This window comes from Cervus elaphus, chromosome 5 (assembly GCF_910594005.1).
Source record: "Cervus elaphus chromosome 5, mCerEla1.1, whole genome shotgun sequence".
Classification (NCBI taxonomy): domain Eukaryota; kingdom Metazoa; phylum Chordata; class Mammalia; order Artiodactyla; family Cervidae; genus Cervus; species Cervus elaphus.
The window spans coordinates 8,628,821-8,649,618 of NC_057819.1; the positions used below are offsets into that span (position 1 = coordinate 8,628,821).

Below are 20,798 nucleotides of genomic sequence, written 5' to 3' on the forward strand. Positions count from 1 at the left end.
AGCCACCAGGGAACTAGTTGTTCTTATATACTCAGAAGTTTACTGAATAACTTTTCTTTTTTAGGTTAAAATTACACAACCCTGGCCAAAAGTTAATAGCTACTTACCAGTATTCTTCAGTCAAGTAAGGTACCTGAGAATAGTAAGAAGCATTTCTGCATTCTCAACTCAGCCCCAACAAGTCTACAGCATAAAAGTACTAAAGGGCCCAACATTTTCACAGGCACTTGGATGTCATTTAAAGGACAAGTGTCACTTATTTCCCTCCTTTCTATTAAAAAAAATCAATAATAAAAATCGCTAGTGGTTTCAGAAGACTTACATTACATGCTAAGAACTGTATGAAGATCTTTTATCTGCATTATCACAACTACCTGCATGATATAGCAACTCTGTTATTCCCACTTTCTAGACAAAGAAATAGCAACAGAGAAAGCCAAGAAGCAGAGATCGAAAATATCACTGACAATCCTACAAGGTTTCTATAGGGAAAGATAATTTCCACTATGCCATGAGCTTGTGAAAAAGGCACAAGAGTAATGTGGAAATTATTGGCAGCTGGTCATCAGAAACCCAAAGTTAATCAAAAATGATACCCTGCAAACAGCTGCTTCCTCTGGTTATAACATCGCCCTAAATGCTTACAACAAATAAAGCAGGGAAAGTCATATCCTCCTACAGCACGGCAGGAAGGGAATCGACTCAATGTCTGGTAGTGATAAAGGAACACAAGGCAGAACGTGTGAGGAACACTGCAGTTTTCAATGTGCACTGATGGTTTTACACACAGGATGCTCTCCACACACGGTCAAGAATCAGCTACCTTGATTCCAAGGGCTTGCACCTCCAAATAGTTTCTTACCCGCAATAAAATCAAACCCAGAGCACAACAATATATTTCACCCATGAGTATGTATCTTTAAAAGGGCGGAGCTGGGCAATTACAAATTACTGACAGCTCAAGTCCATGGAAACCGAAGGAGACCATACAATACGGCCTTATATGGTAAAGATGAGGGCATATCATTTCTGAAAGTCCTTCTGCGCTGGGATCTAATGAGAATGCACTTCTCATTCATAATCATGACACATCCTCATTTATCATCCAGTGAATAAACTGAGGAATCCATGTCTAATTCTAGATTGTGAAGGGCCATTCAGAAAGACATGACTGCAAGTCATGGTGACAACATGGCTTACCTGCACATCTAAGCAGCAAGTTTAAATGAATGCAGAGGATGGAAGGAAGACTGATAAGAACTTAATAACAGCTTTTAAAGTATCATCTCTGGCTAAACAGTGATTTAAGAACTACTCATCAATTTCCCAAGGCTTATATATAGAATAACTTCATTTACTAACAAATCAGTCCACTGTTTCATTAAGGATGCGTCACCTCAGTTACATCATCTAGAATATTACTACTTTGCTAGCATGGAATCCAAAGCTTAGCTGAGACTAACCAGTCAGATGTAAATTTACTGCTTTAAATAACTGTTTAAATGTATTGATTACTTACTAGTTATCCCCGTCACATGCCATAGGACAACTGCTATTGTACCTCTCCAGCTAAAACTCCAAGAGATGAGAATTACCAGCAAGTCAACAAGTGGCGAAAATGACCAACACCAAGGTTCCCAAAGGCTCTGGCTCAGACCCCACTGCATACATTTGTGGGACACATCAGTGAAACAGGTCAGGGAACTGGCTTACAGACTATTATTATCTAAAGGATTCAGTGGCCCACCGGAGACCCAGCAATATGAGCCCCAGGGAAATGTAGCTCCGAAATGCACGTGTGGCTGGCACCAGGCAGAGCTGCGACAGCAGTTTCCAAGTGGCAGCCCAGGCTGAGGCTGACGGTTCCGACAGGTTCCAGCCAGCACTCCTGGTAGTTGAGAACCACCAGGACACTGGCGCTATCATTTACTCTGGGTTTGAGAAAAGTCCTCAAACATTTCAAAGTGGCTACAAGCCTCAGCACAGCTCCTAGAGACTGACGCTTCACTAGAGCCACAGAGTTAGGGAACACTTTCCTCCTATAGGTTTTCTTTTCTTTCGGTGGGAGGGGGGGTGTGGTGAAAAATCAAAATTTAAGCATCAGTAAATACATCTTTGTAAAACTGCTCTAGGAAGGAATGCTTGCAATTTTAAATAAGTTGGCAAAAACATTCCTCCTTAGGCATAGAAAGTTCAACGTAACTCTTCAAAATATTTCTAATTGCAAAGGTATTTCCCATTAGTGTGAATAGGAAACCACAACTGCTTCCATTTACATCTAATAGTGTATCTTACTTAGGTGTCATGGAGTGGAGTGCTACTTGCTCAGTCGTGTCCGACTCTTTACAACCCCACAGACTGTAGCCTGCCAGGCTCCTCCATTCATGGGATTCCCCAGACAAGAATACTGGAATGGATTGCCATTCCCTTCTCCAGAGGATCTTCCCGACCTTACCTGTCATATCTTTCAAAAAAGAATCCATGTTTAGGAAGTGCACCCATCACATTCACTGAAGACACTGCCATGCAATCAGAGCACTTTGGATACACACAAAACAGACACATACAAAACTCTTGTCACAGACATTTCTATAAAGGAGTTCTACTCTGGGATGTATTTTCAAGAAAGCTAAGGGTATATTTTACAGGTGCAGGCAGTTTACCTTCCCTAAGTCTCAAAATACAACTCTGGAACGCTTCCATAAGACCTTTGCATTAATCATTTAGGATGACTGTTTCTTCATTTAAGACAGACTGCCTGACATGGTAACTGCTTTCAATCTACACATTAGCTCGCTCAATATTAAATTGAAGATGCTACCAAACTGGTGCCAAGAAGGCTCAATCTGATAATTACTGGTTACTTCCAAAACCGACTTTTGTAAAAGCCACACAACACTTTACCCGGCAGGCTTCTTCTTTCTCACGACCAACATGTTTCCGTAAAGTTTAAAAAAAAAAAACAAAAAACACAAAACTCCCATGGTGTCAAAAAGTGACACGTGTTAGTTCTATCATTCAAATCAGATATTCCCTTTGAAGATGCTGAGGGTATGTCCTTCTAGTCTACGCTCTGGATTCAGTCATAGAAACGCAAGCTGTTCCGGGGCGGTGGGTTCTGCCTGCTTCCTCAGTGGTCTCCCTCAGCCAGTGCAGTACAGGCAGCTCCCAGGACTTCCCTCTAAACTTCTCATCTGCACTCTTCTTATAATCCAACCATTTTATAATCCATTACGATAATCTGAGTTTCTTATCCAGACTGGTTACACCATCCTCAGATCTAAGGCCCAAACAGCTTCCCCCCCATCCTGGCTCAAGAAACAAAGATTTTTCCAAACTGTTCATCCCTACTTTATATTCATACAGGTTTTCATTTTAGGAAAAAATGCTGATCAAAATCACTTGACATGTCCAAAGTTCTGTAACTATCATACTGTCGATATATCAGCAGATCTTTTCAGAGGCACAGATCATACCTCACCACTGGCCTTGGAGTAATTCCCTGAATACTCACTCTCCGCAAGGAGAATGGTAAGTCAAACATGTGCTCGGACGCAAAGGAAACGTTTGCAGAGCCTGGGCATAAGGCCTCCATTCACACTGTGGAGAGTTCAAAGGAGTCAAAAAAGGGTATCTATTGAAGTGGGTTTTTCTTTTTTTTTTAACTTCCTTTTTCTTCGAGCAGCATTATTTATGTGGATATGTGTTCTACTGAAATCTCTTTAGGCCCTGCTCCTCCACAGGAAGGAGCTACAGTGACTGATAGGAGTGGTGGGGGAGTGGGGGGGCGGTGCAGGGGAGAGTGGTCCACAGGGCAAGGCTAGGTGCCCAGCAGCTGACCGGGAAGACCAATGCACACGACACAGGGCCTGCAGACAGGCGGTCACCAAGAATGACAGCTCATACATGGCCCAGGAATGGAACATTCTGAGGAGGTTTTACTTTAAGGGAACCAGAAACGCCAACCTTAAGGTGGAGGTGAGAGGAGGTGCTCAGGAAGAGCACACACAGATTGGGTTACCGGGTGCTGGAAAGGAAGCCGGCCACCACAGCCGCCAGGCTCGGTGTGGGAGCCCTCACCTGCCTGCGAGCAAAAAGGAACAGTCTCTATGGGCACAAGTGAAAATGCCAGGCAAACTATTCTGGCACTGCAGGTCCTCTTTAAAAACTGGGTTGAAGAGTAAAAAAAAAAAAACAAAAAAACTGGGTTGAAGAGTGAGGAGACCATTTTAAAAGTCCATAAGGAATCTGACAGCAGTTACTGTAAAACTATGGATATTTTATCATCAGAAAGCAAAAAGGTGGAAGAGTTGGCATTTCCTGGCTCTGCCACGCCTAAATATACAACAGCAAACAGAGAGGCTCTATCTCCTAACTTCTTGACTTAACAGAAAATTTATAAAGCAAAAACCTCATCACTGCAGACAAATAATTCCATATGATACCTCTGGTCTGAGAACAAAGAAAAACTAGGAACCCACAACGAGGTAGAAATGAGTCAAAACACAGTTCAGCTTGAAAGGAAATGCTGGAGAGCAAAAGAACAATCAATGTAAGAGCAACTACGGGAAACTAACACAAAGCACTCAGCACCCACTCAGAGAGGAGAGTGACTGGTGGCCGAAGCCCCGCCCGAGTGGCATCTCCCTGACCCTGGGGGCTCCTCCCATAGGACCCCCCGAGAATGAGGAAAAGCCCCAGCGCCACCCCTTCCAATCCCAGCTCTGCACTGGCTTACCCACAAGCCTCAGAGCAGAAACCCACCCTTCCTTTAAGTGGGGATGAAAACCAGAAAAATATCACAGCTTTTTCTTTCTTTCTTTCTTTCTTTCGGCAAATGCTTTGGGCTGCATGGCCAAGGCAGCTGACATCTTGCAGTGGTTGTAAACAAGCAGGAGCACCGGAGCAGAGACCCAATTCAGTAGCCTGTATCATTTACTCCCGACTTACAGCTCAGCCAGAAAGGAAACCCAAGTCCCCGCTCCTCTGAGAAGGCCAACACGTGCTCATCACTGCCCTCCGGCTCAGCCTGGACTCAGCTCAGGTCCCACCCCCAGTCAGCGTGGAATTCAACTTGGCCAGAGCAGAATGTCTACTACATATGGTTACAAAGAGGCTTCTGGACAAGCGGGGACGGCAGGAATCTGTCTACGGCACCTGGAGTCTATTTCAGTAGCGTAATTGGTATGTAGAAACCTGCCCCTCGCTGCCTGCCCGACGTGGGGTCATCATCACATTTATACACAGAGGCTTCTGCCAGCAGCACTGCCTGTGTGCTCAGCCCGGGCTCACACGCTCCAGAAAACCAGCAAAGAGTTAAACGTTCTTTGCACTTGACTCAGTGGCTTCCCCTCACCACAGACTCCCAGATCCCACCATTCTCCAAGCCCGCTGCGCAGCCAATCAAAGCAAAGGAAGGAAACGATGCTGGCCGGCTGACAGCCCCAGAGCTCTGATGGCCATATATGGTAAAAACCACTGTCAGAGCCTGTCAGGCCTGCGGGCCGGCTGCCGTGGACATATCAGTGAACTGCAGCAGCGCCAGAGGCCAGCCACGGAAACGCACAAAGGACAGGCTGCCTGCTCATCTCCAGGGGAGGGCGGAGGACGAGGGGGGGCGGCCGTCATCTGCCAGGGCATACTCTGAGACACAGCCACTCGCTGTAATCAAAAATAGCCCCTGGGTACATGGTGAGTTCCTTCTGCCAGGACTTTGTGCTCCATTGTTAACAACGGGGTGAGGAGGGTGTCCCCCCTGGCCCCCCACCCCCGGCACGACTGTGGAGAACAGTCATTGGGAGAAAATGAAAAGGTCCTTCTGTGGCGCTTCATGTGGTAATGAGGCTGTGCGTGGGGCTGGCAGCTTGGGACACAATTTGGAAGTCATTGTTCTGCACCTGGTGCCCGCCGCCACTGCCACCCCCAGCCCCCGCCCCCTGGCCCTTCACAGTTGTCCACACAATCGACAGTTAAGGTGCTCAGGGCAGCAGACAGCATCTACTTCAGAAGGCAGTGAATGGGCATCCCGGGACACATTAGGACACTGGTCCTGAGCAGAAGCCCTGGCCCGTCATACCAAAGCTACCCTGTGCCAAACGTCCACATCTGTACAAAGGGCTACCGGCATCACCAGCCCTCTCCAAAACGGGGCACCACTATTTGTGAGAATGGAAATTGCCTGCCAGCGGTGTACAGTCGGGGGAGTCACAGCCAATGCAAATCCAGCAGGTGCTGGCAGTGACTGGGGGTCACAGAGAAAAGCGCCATCGGGAGACTGCCATTCCTTTTGAACTAGTTCATGAAAGAAGGCACTTATCAGCACGACGCCTGGCACTTAAAGGAAGCCCTCAATGATGTGAGCTGCTGCGACTCCATCACAGCCGCTGTCTGTGCACGAAGCGCGGCGGAGACCAAGCACTTTCCAAACCTCGAGACAATTCTCAAGCTGCCAGAACCAAAGCCCTGACAGGCTAGTGTTTTTTGTTATTAAGCCATCCAACCCCAGAGAAAGAATGCAAAGGATTAAGTGTCAATTAAGCCATGGTTTCTATTTTTTTAAAAAAATCTTTCACCCTCAGTGGAAAAAATAAATGTTAATCAAAAATATACATGTACAAATCAAATAGAGACTCAAAGTTCTAATCCACGGAAGAACTCGGAGCTCTGGACAGTCACTCGGTCTGAGCTTCAATTTTTGCAAGTGTAGAACAGGTGTATGACAGCAAGCCCACTGTATGCAGAAACTAAGACGTGATACGTGAAGGGGACCTGCCAAGCACATTCTTGCTGTCGTGAATATGCCATGAAGTCCCCACCGCTTTCTGAAGCTGAAACAGTGCAAAGATGCTATATGGATCCAGTTTTAACAATAATCCTAAAATGCAGAGCAATGCTTACTCTGGTTTTCCTTCATATAATGGTGAAGGAAAATACCACTTCTGCACTATTTACACCGGAAGTGAAAGGAAAAAACAACCCTGAAGTGTGAGATTTTTCTACCAAAAGGCTGTTCTACAGCTCCTCCTAATCCCCCCCAATCAAACACTGCATTTCTCCAACATGAGAAAAGGTCCTTCCAACGCAGGAAGGAGGGACAGGGCTCCCCGGGGACTGGGCCCCTCTTCTCACTCCTGAGTTTAGTGAGCTGGCTGGGCTCTTCTGCTTCACCTCTGGCTCCCACACCCAGGAGAAACCCACCTTCCAGTACTCTATCCTGGAAGACTTTATTTTCACAGACTGTATCTATTCTCTGTGACATCTTCCTTGACTTCTGAGGCTCAGTGAGAACTCATTTCCCATGGCTGTGTCAGAGCCCTCGAGGCACAAACATATCTCCCCATTGCAGAGATCAGCATCAACTGTTAGCAAAGCCTTTTTAAGAGCAAGAATCCAACACACGTTCTGGCACAGAGCAGGTGCTCAATGTCTCATAAATAAGCATGTGAATGAATTAATGTAATTTTTCTAAACTACTGATTTAGCTTTCATTAAAGTTTAAACAATTAGCTCTTCGTATACACTTTGTTAATATTAATGATAATGCCTTTTAAAAATAATATTTACATGTAATAAATTCATTATAAAACATTTTGAAATAAGTACAGGTAATTATAAAGGAGAAAATAAAAATCACCTTTAGTCCCACCATCTATGTTAACATTACAGTTTTCCCCTGAAATTAATAACATAATTTGAAGTTAAACATAAGGCAGACTATAACCTTGTAACACATTTTTTTGTTTTTTTGTTTTTTTTCTCTTATAACACATTTTTAGGTTGTATGACAAAATCACAGAACATAGAATAAAAGTATCTTGCCATTTAACATAAATTTCTCTTGCTACTGTACACAATCCCTCATTATTCATTTAAGATTTATTAAAGAATGCTATATATCTATATGTATTTATCTACATAGATTTTTTTAAAAGGAGAGATGGAAAGAGTATCTAGAATTACCCAACAGGCCTTTGAGCCTCGTAAGAGACATGGGTTCGATGGCTGGGCTGGGAAGATCCCCAGAGGAGGGCATGGCAACCCCCACCATTATTTCTGCTTGGAGAAACTCCATGGACAGAGGAGCCTGGCAGGCTACAGGCCATAGAGTCACGAAGTGTCAGACATGACTAAAGTGACTGAGCATGCACACAAAGGCCATTTAGGCTATTTTGAGTTATTTATTTATGCACTATGTGATCTAACATTATGAGTCAAGTAAGCATCATATTCTGAGAATACAGCTGATCCTTGAACAACATGGGTTTAAACTATGCAGGTCCACTTAGGATACAAATTTTTTTCAGTGAATATGTACTATAAGATCCACAGTTAGTTGAATCCACAGATGCAGAACCATGAATACAGAAGACCAACTGTAACCTTAAATGTGTATTTTCAACTGCCTGGGGGTCTGTGCCTGTAACCCTAGTTGTTCCAGCGTCAACTGTACAATGTTTTAGTTATCATTACTACTTAATTGTGGTTTCTCAGTCACTCAGTTGTGTCCAAGTCTTTGCGACCCTGTGGACTGCAACATGTTAGGCTTCCCTGTCCTTCACTACTTCCTGGAGTTTGCTCAAACTCATGTCCATTGAGTCGACAATGCCATCCAACCATCTCATCCTCTGCCTCTCCCTTCTCCTCCTGCCCTCAATCTTTCCAAGCATTAGGTCTTTTCCAATGAGCTGGCTCTTCATATTAAGTGGCCAAAGTATTGGAGCTTCAGTTTCAGCATCAGTCCTTCCAATGAATATTCTGGGTTGATTTCCTTTAGAATTGTCTGGTTTGATCTTGCTCTCCAAGTGTCTTGGACTGCTTAATGAGTCATCCTGAAATTTAGCTACTTAAAACAATAAATATTTCTCATCTCACAAAGTTTCTGTGGGGTCAGGAGTTCAAAAGCAGCTTGTCTGGGTGGTCCCAGCTGAGGGTTTTCTTAAGTCAAGGAGTCGGCCAGGGCCGCAGGGACCCCCCTTCAAGATGGCACACTCACGTGGTTGGACGTCAGTGCCGGCTACTGGCAGGCGGTCCCAAGGGCCTCTCCCTAAAGCTGAGCGTGCTTACAACATGGCAGCTCCGAAGGAAGCAAAGTGGGAGTCAGTATGCTTTTAAGACCTAATCTCAGAAGCCACACTCCATCAATTCCTCCTATCCTAGTGGCGACAAAGGTCACTCCTATTTAATGTGGGAGGAAACCACATGAAGGCATGGTACAAGGAGGTGAGGACCCCTGGAGGCCATCCTGAAGGCTGCTACCAGTGAAGCAAGGTGAGATGACGGGGAACCCCACCATACAACAGCCATCCAGCGTGCACACCATCCAAGTAAGCGACAAGATATCAAGCGCGTACCATTCCAATCACCCTCCCTTTCTCTGTTACGTGGCTAAATACTTGACAATGTGATGATGCAGCCTGAGACAAGCAGGAAATCCAAAGTTTGATTTCCACTGTCTCAGTGAATCAGAAGTAAACTCTGAGCTGGATACTAAATATCAAGCAGCAGCACTTAGAATACTGACTACAATGAATCAAGATTTCTTCCTCAATAAATTTCTTCTTCAATAAATATGACAGAAAAGTACTCTAAGCAGCCCTTGCCAACCTGAGTTCATGGATGAATTAAGTCCTAATGCCCTAAGGCAGCTACTTATGTAGTGGATTAACTTCTTTCCTATGCATCTATAAGGCTTAGCAATGTCCATTCCTTGAGAGAACTAAGAAAATATTCACTGAGATGATTTCTGTAGGGCTGAATTCTTTCACAAAACTCTAGTTGTAAAGGGCTACAGATGAGTTGAAAAAATAGTTCACGGACATAAATAAAGCAAGATCCCAAATATTCCCACAAAATATATGGGAGAAACATAACGATGTATAAGAAGGCAGCACACAGCTACACCAGGGGAGCAAGAAGAGAGAGGAAACAGAGACCCAGAAGGTTAACAAAGACTTAGCCACATCCAACCCATCGTGGCTGAGGGCAGACCTGCTCTCCAATGCAATTACTGGGAAGAAGAAATCAGTGATCACTTCAATCCTCCGAAGTAAGAACCGTCCAGGGAGGAAGGAAGACAGGAGCCCTCCAATTTGCATCCTACACCCGAGTGGATAAGAGATCGCGAGCAAAGAATTCTAACCAACTTCCTCAACCCCTGTTTAGGTTAGGGTTTCCAGGCTCTCTGTGATCGGCAGCTTTAGTATGCGTGTGTACACACGTGCACGCACACACCTACCCACAAACACTGTGTTCGTGTGAGCCGCGGTGGCTCACAGCAGGGATGGGAATGCCTCGGTCCCACGTCATGAGCGTGGCTCCCACTCGGGAAGGCTTGCTCAGGCCCGCATGGTAGAGCACACAGGGGCTGAAACCTGTCTGCTTCTGACATGGCAGCTTGTGCAGTTGTGGACAAAAACCCCCACGGCCAAAACCACAGAGCCGACTTTTGTTCAGCAAGACTGCTATTATTCATCCTCTGAAAGACCAAAGGATAAGAAAATGTACTAGGCCACACCTTGAGAAGTCATGACAGGACAGCATGCCGCAGCTTGATGGAAGCATTATGGAAGAAACCCTGAATCATGCATGCTAATCTAAATTGCCCCACCTCAGGGCTCAGTACTTTCCACATTCCCCCAGCAGTGACCCCTTAAGATCCTATAAAATCTTCTGGATAAAAACCTCATAAACCAATACACTTAAATAAACATTCATTCCGAAGCTTACATCTTGCTGTGTACATGTCAATGTATTTGTCTCTAATACTCTTTCCATTTTTAATTCTAAGTCCTGGAAGACAGAGACCATGATTCTCCTGGAATCTAACCACAAGCCTCATGAGGCTGCAACAATAAGTCTTATTTACTGCTGACACTAACTTTGAAGAGAAACTCACAGGGGCCATGTTTTAAAACGCGGAGCCTTTCAGAGTCACAATACATCTTAAGATCAGTACACACATATTCAATATTAATATGGACAGAAAACCCCAAAGCAGCACCAAAAACCAGCCTGGCTGACTACAGCCAGGGGTAAAAACTGCAGTGGCAGAGGGCATGGGGGGAGGACGTGCGGGGTGGCGAGCAGGGGGCGACACACATTACCAGAAATCTCTGAGATATTTATTTAAAACCATACACATCTTAAGTTCATGTTTAGAGAAATCCTAGACTGGCATCTTCACACACAGGAGTCCAACACACACCCAGAGCATCATTTCCTGCAACCTTCAAGCATCACTTCATATTGCACGTGGGAATTTGGTTTTCCTTTCCCTCATTATAAAACTATTTCAAAGTTGCCAAGACACTGAAGTTGCAGGATCTCTTTTCCAGGGCAGAATCCTGTTCAGGATCAAGGGTTCAACATGCATTCAGGGTCCCCAGTGTTTTCCTCCTTCAAGGCTGCACTTCTAAAGGGGAGACAAACTTCTCAGTACCAGCAATCTTCGGGGGGGTGGGGGGAGGGTGTCAGGAAACCGACCACAATGAAAGGCAGACAAGGCACTCCTGGAGGACAGAGATTATAGACAATCAAACCAACCGATCACATGTGCACATCTAACAATGAACTATCACCTGTGAAAACGTAAAACTTATGATCCTCATTCAAATATATACTATTAAACCAAAATTAAAAGGAAATAGATATCCTGGGGCAGTCGGCCCCACAAAGCAGGCAGAAATGTAGGTTTCCTGACAATGTGGAACACAGTTCTATTTTCTAAAAGTACAGGTAGTAAGTAGTTAAGGGACAGGGTCTTAGGAAGAAAAGAAAGAGGAGTGTTACCTGACACTCCAGGGCTCTGGGCTAGGCCCTGCCATCCTAGCAGAGCCTTTCAAGAGCTCCTGAGACACAGGACTGTCTACAGGGGCCACGGATTACTTTTCTTTGCTTGGCTCAGCCTTGCCTTTGGTGGAAAAGCAACCAGAACTTTGCAAAGTTATGTGTTGGCACTAAGGAGGGAAAAAAAGGAACAACAGCATTTCCCTTGCTGAATTCTGGGTAGCAAAATGAGCAATTATATTAACACTGAGTGCCACGGGAGACGAGAAATACTTCCAAGATCATCTGGAACTGCCAAAGCAGAAAATCACTTTCATATATTACAGAGCCTTTCACGTTCCAGATACAGAAATGGGACAGCAGAAGGACAGAGTGAGGAATCCACGCCCCACCAGAAGTCAGTGACGGAGCCAGCACTGAGCCCCTGGCTCCCTGACTCCCAGGCCCGTGTTCCTTCCTCAACACCACACTGATCCTAAGGGCACAACACACACACTTTAATACACAAAAATCCCAGAGTATGTGTGAACCCACTGATTATAAAATTTGATAACCCCAAGTACTGGCTTTATTTCCAACGGGTGTCACTGGGGTTAGTTCATGCCAATGTCACCTTCTCTAACACAAATTAATATTTAAGGAGCAAAACCACACAGAATGCTATTATAAGCCTGGGAAAGATAGGCCCTGGAGGCTCCTCTAAAACCACCACTTTGCTCAAACATGATAATTTCTGAAGCAACTTATTCTATCCTAATTCCTACACAGTTGCTTAAAGAACAAAATGCTAAAATCTACTTATTAGACATTGACCACTTCATATTAAAAACCAAAGCACATGATCCAGTCAGCTTTGGACCTGCACACAAGTCTCCCTTACATGGTATGAGCAGGACCTTAAGCTTCCCATGGTTGGTGAAAGCTAAGGTGGACTCACAAGGCCTTCTGTGGATGTGGGACTTAAAGAGAAATGTCTGAATTCAGAGGAAGATTAGCCACTCGGAAGTTTATTTTGGGCTTAATTGGCTTGTTCCATTTCTTTGAAGCAAAAAAAAAAAACAAAAAAAACCCAAAGTCTTAAATTTATGCTCTTAAACTCAAGAGAGATCACGGTGCCTCAGAGCCTGATCTTGGTCAACAAGCTGAGGTATCTTCTCAGCTAGCCACCGTTAAGACACCACTGAAAGTCAAGTTTTCAAGTGCTCCTTGCTCTTGATGGACAAATAAACTAAAAAGTCCTGGTGATCAAATGCAAAACTGGCATTAGATTCCAAATCCCACTACAAAATCAGGTAAGTATAGTTTTAACAGTGTAATGTATTATTCTGCTGGGAAAGATTGAAGGCAGAAGGAGAAGGGGATGACAGATGATGAGATGGATGGCATCACCGACTTCAATGGACACGAGTTTGAGTTGGTGATGGACAGGGAAGCCTGAGGTGTTACAGTCGATGGGGTTGCAAAGACCTGGACACGACTGAGCGGCTGAACTGAACTGAATGTATTATTCACCACCAAAGCAGATGTTTTCTCCACAAAAGCAAATGTATCCGAGTACAAAATTTAATTTCAATTTAATGAAAAGAGTCTCCTTTAAAAAATGATAGACAACTTTGCCAGTAAGAAAGTACGTTTGGAGACATATATCAGATTTGTTCCCCAAAGGCATCCATCTCCTGTTTCTGTAGTGAGATGGTTCTGTTGTATAATACCACATCAATCCAGTCACTGAGGTGCAGATCAGATGCTAAAATAAAACAAGTTTAGTCACGAGCATCTGAGAGAATGAAAAGTCCAAGAAAACTGGAAGCTTTCCCAGCAAGAGTCTTCCTAAGAAAAAAACACCAAAATACAATGGGAAACAAACTTGGACAGAAATTCACGGACTGTAACCATTTCAGAATCACACGGCCCTTCATGAGGAGACAGGCCCCTAACAGGCATGGCTCGGGCTCCTAGAGACCACTGTTCCCAGCAGAGTGGAAACAGCTGTGACGTGACCCAGCCTCTGCGTCCTTATCACGAGGGCTCAGGACTCACCAAACCTATTTTCCTCCCAAAAGCTAATCAGAAAATGACTCTTTCCAGGCTCTCCCTTCACAGTGTTTCCCGCCCGCTCACCCCCCATTATTTGCAATTCTGGGATTTCCTGTTAAAGCTTACACAGACTCTCATCTGCAATTTTCAAGAACGGTCAGAAAGTTACAAACCGCCTATCTGCTCACCCATATTGGAGAGGGTTCTCTGGAAGGATGAAATCAGGACAAGGTAGAACTAAGAAGTCCAGCAAGGCTGAAAATCACATGGAACCACTTTCAGTAGAGAACCTTTATTTCTACCACTTGTGAACGCTGTTTAGATCCTATGCTGAAACTTACTACTGCACAGACTTGCAATCTGCATTGTTTGGGGACATTTTCTTGGGCTTTCATCCCACTTACCATTCAAAAACAAAACAAAACCAAGAAGTCTCAGTCCTCATGATCACTCACACACACACATACACAAGAGTTTCTTATAAGTCTTTTACAATTTCTGCCCATTTAAAAACATAACTGCTTTTAAAGTTGCACTCTGGGAATCTTGTAAGGCAAGCAGATGATTACTAACCAAATCATTAAGTTCCTGTGCCTGTCCACACTCACAGCATCACTCTAAGAATCTTTCCTATCCATACAGAGCACGTCCAGAACAGAGTTCACCATTCTGTTTACCGATTCTCTGTCAGAGAAAAACTGATGTGGTTAGTAAAGCGTGTGGAACTTAACTTCAATTACATCAGAGTCTAATGGTCCCAGAAATCACACAATGCTTAGTGAACTATCAATCTCCAAAATCAATCCATTACAGGCTAAACAGAGATTACTGGAGGGTGTCATCTCACAGGATGGAAAGTAAGATGACTTACCTTGTGCAAAGGGAGTACAAGGAATGCTCCGCCCCCGCTCGCTTCTATGATGATGGCAACGAATCTGGGATTGACAGCGCAGAAGGAACTGTCCCAGGTCACTCGAGAAACCCGAATGTCATCGTAACACTGGTCATTCTTCACTGCTTGCCCAAACACATGCCGAAACTTGCTCTGTCGTACCACTCGCCTCATCGTGTCTGTGGGAGGACAAAAAGTAAGTTAAAATCATGCCCCTGAGAGAAAGTTTACTTTTACAAATGAAGTTTACTTTTACAAGTCAGGGAAAAAAAAAAAAACAGAACAGTATAGCATTTTGTCTGCTCTCCTAAAGGGTGGCCAAATGGCAAATCCAAATTTCCTTTAGCAGCACGTACTCAGAGAAAACTGCGAAATGCGTCAGGGAAAGAATTACAAAGAAATGAAAAATTCCAAATTCGAGATCCAGAAACAGCTCATTAGTTTTAATTTTAAGAGAAAGATCAAGGTAAAGAATGAGGGAAATTAGCCTTTTAGGGCTGGGTGGGAATGGAAAGACAATCCACTATGACCCCCACCCCTTTATAGATAAGAAAAACTCCCAAGTGAAGTCATTTGGTTGATTTGAAGTTGAGGAACCTTCCCCAAATTATGACACTGTGGCTTTTTCCTCAGTCTGCCAAGGTAACTTTTCCATTTTGAAGCATTTTCCCCAGACATCAGCACTCTGCCGTCTGAGAGCAGCGTCTGCTCACGAGTGTTTCCACAAGACCAGCTACGAGAAGTAGAGATATTCAACACAAACAAACCGCCCTTGCCTTCAAGAGGCTTCCAACACAAGCAGAACAATCAGAGCAACTGAGAATCACATCTCTGGTGCTGACTGTTACCTGGAGTCTAAATACGTCTGCTATCATGGGGCCAAAGCCAGGGTGAGGGAGAGAAAAAGCAAGGCAAAAGTTTTCATGAAAAGTGGAGATGACAAGAGGGGTGCCGCTAGCACACTGGATTGATCAGGCAGAAAGGGGCCAGGCTGAGAAGCTGCTGTGATGGAGAAAGGCCTGGGGTCATCACAGCAGCAGCAGTGAGCACAGGAAAAGAAAAACTCAGGGAGGGGAAAGGAAACCAGTCTGTCAGAGCTGATCGCTCCCCACGGCCACCTCCCAAGTAACCCAGAGCACCTGGGGACAGGAAGTGACACCCAGCTGGTGTTCCCGGCTTCCTCACGGGTCATCTCAGACCCCAAATTCCACTGGGTTGTCCAACACTGGAAGCGTGCAGGCTTTAGGAGCAGCAGGCCCCACCTGACTGAGGTCTCCTAGGCTGCTCCGCAGCGTCATTTTCCTGTCCGCTAACACAGGACATTCCATTCATGCTGGCCAGGGAGGAAGGAGCCCCCGGAAAACACAAGAGACGATGGAACACAGGCAAACCTTCACAACTCAGCTGAAAACTAGTCCCCCTGTCCCCAAGGACAGAGGAGGGCAAATAATACCTGTCCACTCGTGCCAAATGGGACACACGTGGGGTGGCCGCTAATTACCACCAGCCCCCACCCTTGAATTCCCTTCCTCATGGCTCTGGGCCCACTGCTAAGTGCAGAAGCCCAGGGCATGTGGCTGGGCTGAGGCAACAAAGCCTTGGCAGGCTGGTGAGCACCCGTGTTCCTCAGCGCAGCTGCTGCCAGACCTTCCCAGCTGACTGGGAAGAGCAGATGCCCAAAGCCTTCGGTGAGGAGACAGCAAATTATTTCCTCCCACTTGGCTGGGGCCCTCTATCTGTGCAATAGAATGAATTCGTCTCAAGCTGGAGAAGAGAAGACAGCTTCCACAAGGTGGTGAAACCTAAAGAAAAGCACGTCCATACAAAAGCCAACGTACAGTCAGCTGGTCTCAGGGTCCACTTCCCTCCCCGACCACCTACACAAGTCACAGAAGCTGGAATCCCCGCCATGACCTTCCAGCAGGCGTTTCAGAAGTGCAGTTAATGCAGAGGAAGGGAGAACTGCACCGTGTGCCAAAGAGTTGATCCCGCTTAAGTAACGATTTTACAGATTTCAAACATGAAAATCCCAATGAGAAATCACACAAAGGACACGATGAGGTAATTTACAAAAGAAATTCACAAATGGCATTTCCCGGAGTCCTAATAGAACGACAGTAAAGGAATAAACCCAGGTCTAAACGCCGGAAGAGAAGCAAGGACACTGGAAAGGGGCCCAGAGAGCGAACGGGGCCACGAGCTGTGGGGCTGAGAAGTGAGCGCTCTCCCCGCAGCGGAGTCTCGGAGGAGCAGCTCACAGAAGGACGCCAGGCCCAGCGCTCAGAAGGGAAGCTGATGTGGGAGGGGGGCTGCAGGGAAAACTGACCGACAGCCTAGTTAGGAGCAGCCAGACACCCGGCTCTGCTCCTCCCGTGTGGCAGAGTCAGGGGCTGCCCCCACCCGCCCCAGAAACCACACGGGGGCCCCGGACAGGACAACACAGGACAAGGGAGCAGAGGTACCAGCAGGTGCCACCCAGACAGCCTGGGTCCGGACAGCGGAGGCTCCAGCCCCAGTGTCCCAGCAGTTCCCGAACACTGGCTGCCAGGCTGAGACAGCACTCGCTCGGCCCCCCAGGTCAGCCTTCACCGCCGTCTGGGAAGTCCTCCACCCACCCAGCCCCTCCACCCACACGGGCACTGGGTCAGCTTTGGAGGCCACCATTCAGTCAGTGTGAACAGACACGCGAGGAAGCCCTCTAACTTGAAAAATGGAGACAGTTTTTCCTCTTCGCTCAAACAGGCAAGGATACCATCTAATCTCACCAACAATATGGATATTAATATAAATATGCCTTGAATGTCTTCACTGGGAAACATCTCACAAAGCTGCTGTCTGTCTGACGCACTAAAACACCTTTAAAAGTCACTTCTGTATCACAGAGTGACATATGCTACACAAATTTCCATCCCAAGTACACGAAGTCAGAGTGAGAGGTTCTTTTGCTCCAACCATGGAGCAGAGGGTTAGCGACAGAGCAGAGAGGGGGAAGGCCAGGGCTCTGGCCGTGCTGCATGGTCTGGGCCAGGCCATCCACATCCGAGGCGAGGTCGAACCTCATCTGGGCTCAGCTGCCCACATGTGGCACGGCTGCTCACACCGCACACAACAGAGAAGAGCACCGAACAGGGCGGGCTGGCGAATCGGCAGCTTTGTGAGTGCGAAGCACAGCGTTTACTTCCTGGCCATGGTTCAGTAGGGCAAGTCTTAATCTCCTTCAGGGCCAGGTGCTCTGCCTGGAAGTGGGCACAATACATATACAGTTGAAGTGACCATTAAACGAGCACTTGCTAATGGGACTATAGCAGGAGAGTATTTTATTAAAGTACCCTATATAGTTAGAAACACATAACTAAGTACACAGTAAACCAGCTATTTTTGTCATCCTAGTATTTGACATAAGGTAATCCGGATTCAAGTTCCACTTCTGCCACTAACCTTTCTGAGCCTCAGTTTCCTCATCTATGAAAGAGGAGGATACCTTATAATAAGAATTAAAAACGATATTTGACATACCGGGTCCAGGTGACCTCACTGCTGAAGTCTATCAAATGTTAAAGGATTAATACCAGTTCTTCACCAATTACTTCCAAACTAATTTTATGAGGCCAGTATTACTCTGATACCAAAATCATACGAAGACATCCCAAGAAAACTAGACTAATATCTTTTATAAATATGGATGCAAAAATCCTCAACAGAATACTAGCAGACAAAATCTAGCGACATGTGAAAAGGATTCTTCTACACCATGACCAAGTGGGACTTTTCCCACAATGCAAGGTTGGTGTGACATCTGAAAATCAATTAATGTGACATGTATCAATCAAATAAAAAACAAAAACCACATGACCATCTCACAGAAAAAGTATCTGACAAAATCAGAACAAGGACAGACATGTAAGTTAATGGAATAGAACTGAAAGTTCTTCCCATATCTTTGATCAAGCGATTTTAACAAGGGTGCCAAGATGATTCAATGTGGGGAATAAGACTTTTTTTCAACAAGTGGTGCTGGGACCGCAGGATAGACACAAAAGAAGCTGGAAGCGGAACTATATGTAACTTTGTTCTGTATTTTCCAAGTCTTCTGTAAATGTGTTATCATATTTTCATTAATAAATGCATGATTTAAAAAAAAGGCTGGACCCTGACCTCACATAATATAAAATAATTAACCCAAAATGGATCAAAGATGTACCTCTAAGAGCTAAAATTTTAAAACTCTTAGAAGAAAACACAGGAGTAAATCTTCATGACCTTGGATCTGGCAAATGATTCTTAGATATGACACCAAAAACACAAGCAATAAAAATAAAAAGTATACAAAATGGATTGCATCATTAAAAACCTTTGTGCTTCAAAGTCACCATCAAGAAAGTAAAAAGACAACTCACAGAATGGGGAGAAAATTTTTGGAAATAATATATCTGATAAGGCACTTTTATCTAGTATAAAGAGTTCCTACAACTCAGTAATAAAAAAGACAAATAATCTAATTTCAAAATGAGCAAAGGACTTGAATAGGTCTTTCCAAAAATGAAATGTCCAATAAGCACAAGAAAAGATACTGGATATTTTTGGTCACTGGGGAAATGTAAATCAAAATCACATTGAAATACCACTTCACGCCCACCAGGATGGCTAGAATCAGGCCAGAGAATAAGTGTCAATGAGAATGCAGAGAAATCTGAACCCTCAGACACAGGTAGTGGGAATGTAAAACAGCGCAGCTGCTTGGGAGGGCAGTCTGGCAGTTCTGAAACGATTCAACAGAGTTAACGCTATGACCCTGAAATTCCACAACTAGGAACATACCCCAAAGAACTAAAAACAGGTAGTCAGACAAATTCTTGTACAGGAATTTTAAGAGCAGCACATTCACAACAGCCAAAGGGTGAAAACAATCCAAATGCTCAAGACCCACTGGACAATGAAGGGACAAACAAAATGGCATATATCCACACAAAGGGATATTATTTGGCAATTTAAAAAAATACTAATACATGCTACAACTTAAATAAACCTTATTATGCTAAGAAGCCAATTACAAAAGCTTACATATTATGATTCCTAGTCACACAAAGGCCCAGAATAGGCGAACCCATGGACACAGAAAGCAAATTAGTGATTGTCTGTCGGGGAGGAAGAGGTATCACAGAATAGGAGGTTATAGCGAAAGAGTTATAGCCTTCCTTTCTGAAGTGATGAAAATATTCTACGATTTGTGGTGACAGCTGTACATATTTGTGAATATATTAAAAACCATTGAACTGTATACTTTAAGTAGGGTGAGTTGTAAGATACGTGAATTATCTCTCAATAAAAATGTTTTTTAAAAGTATGCAAAGTGCCTAGCATAGAATCTGAAGCCTAGTAAGCACTGTCTGATAAATGTCTGCAACTGTTATTTCAGAGCCTGCTAATAGGTTTCTCTACCCCAAGGGAAAAAAACCAAGTCAATTTTCTGCCAATCTATGAGCCAAAAGTATGATTTTACATTAATGAGCTAGCATCAGTTACCAACGAACCTTTACAAAATTTTATATTCTCCCACATCAGCATGGTGTTTACTACAGAAAAACAAACGTCTTCTTGAGAAAGAAGCCTGTAGTATCAAACCATATTAGTTTCACCAATTTTTTTAAATGTTCAGCTATAGATTTCCAAAGTGTCATACCATCAAACTTAAGTTGTTCTTTTATTAAATATCATATCCCAAATTACACAACTACAGCATCCCCCAAATGAAGGCATTTAATAAGTAAATTTAATTTTCAGTTTTATTAAAAAGAATAGATGAAACAATCCTGAACAAATACACAGACACAAAGTCCAAGGATAGGATACATTCAATTTCAAATGTCTCATCAGAGTTCAACCTTAGAGAGGCTGCCTGCCCATTAGTCTTTCAAGTACAAGTTCTTTGAACTGCATAGGGCCTTTTCTTTCCAATGATCATAGGAATTAAAGATCCACGTGGTAGTAAAGAGGGAGACAATGTAGCAATCATTAAGCAAATCAAAGAAATATTTACAAATTTCAAAATAAACTGATTTTAGATAGAAAGAACGCAATGTGGTCT

The 20,798-nt window shown here is 44.4% G+C and overlaps 1 protein-coding gene across 2 annotated transcripts in view; it reads right to left on the bottom strand.

Moving 5' to 3' along the window:
- Positions 1-20,798, bottom strand: part of CORO1C (coronin 1C) — a 74,784-nt gene that overhangs the window by 32,646 nt on the left and 21,340 nt on the right. For both annotated transcript variants that reach the window (XM_043901536.1, XM_043901537.1), the window contains exon 2: positions 14,693-14,892. In XM_043901536.1, the coding sequence (XP_043757471.1) occupies positions 14,693-14,892 (200 nt within the window). The remainder of the gene's footprint in view (positions 1-14,692; positions 14,893-20,798) is intronic.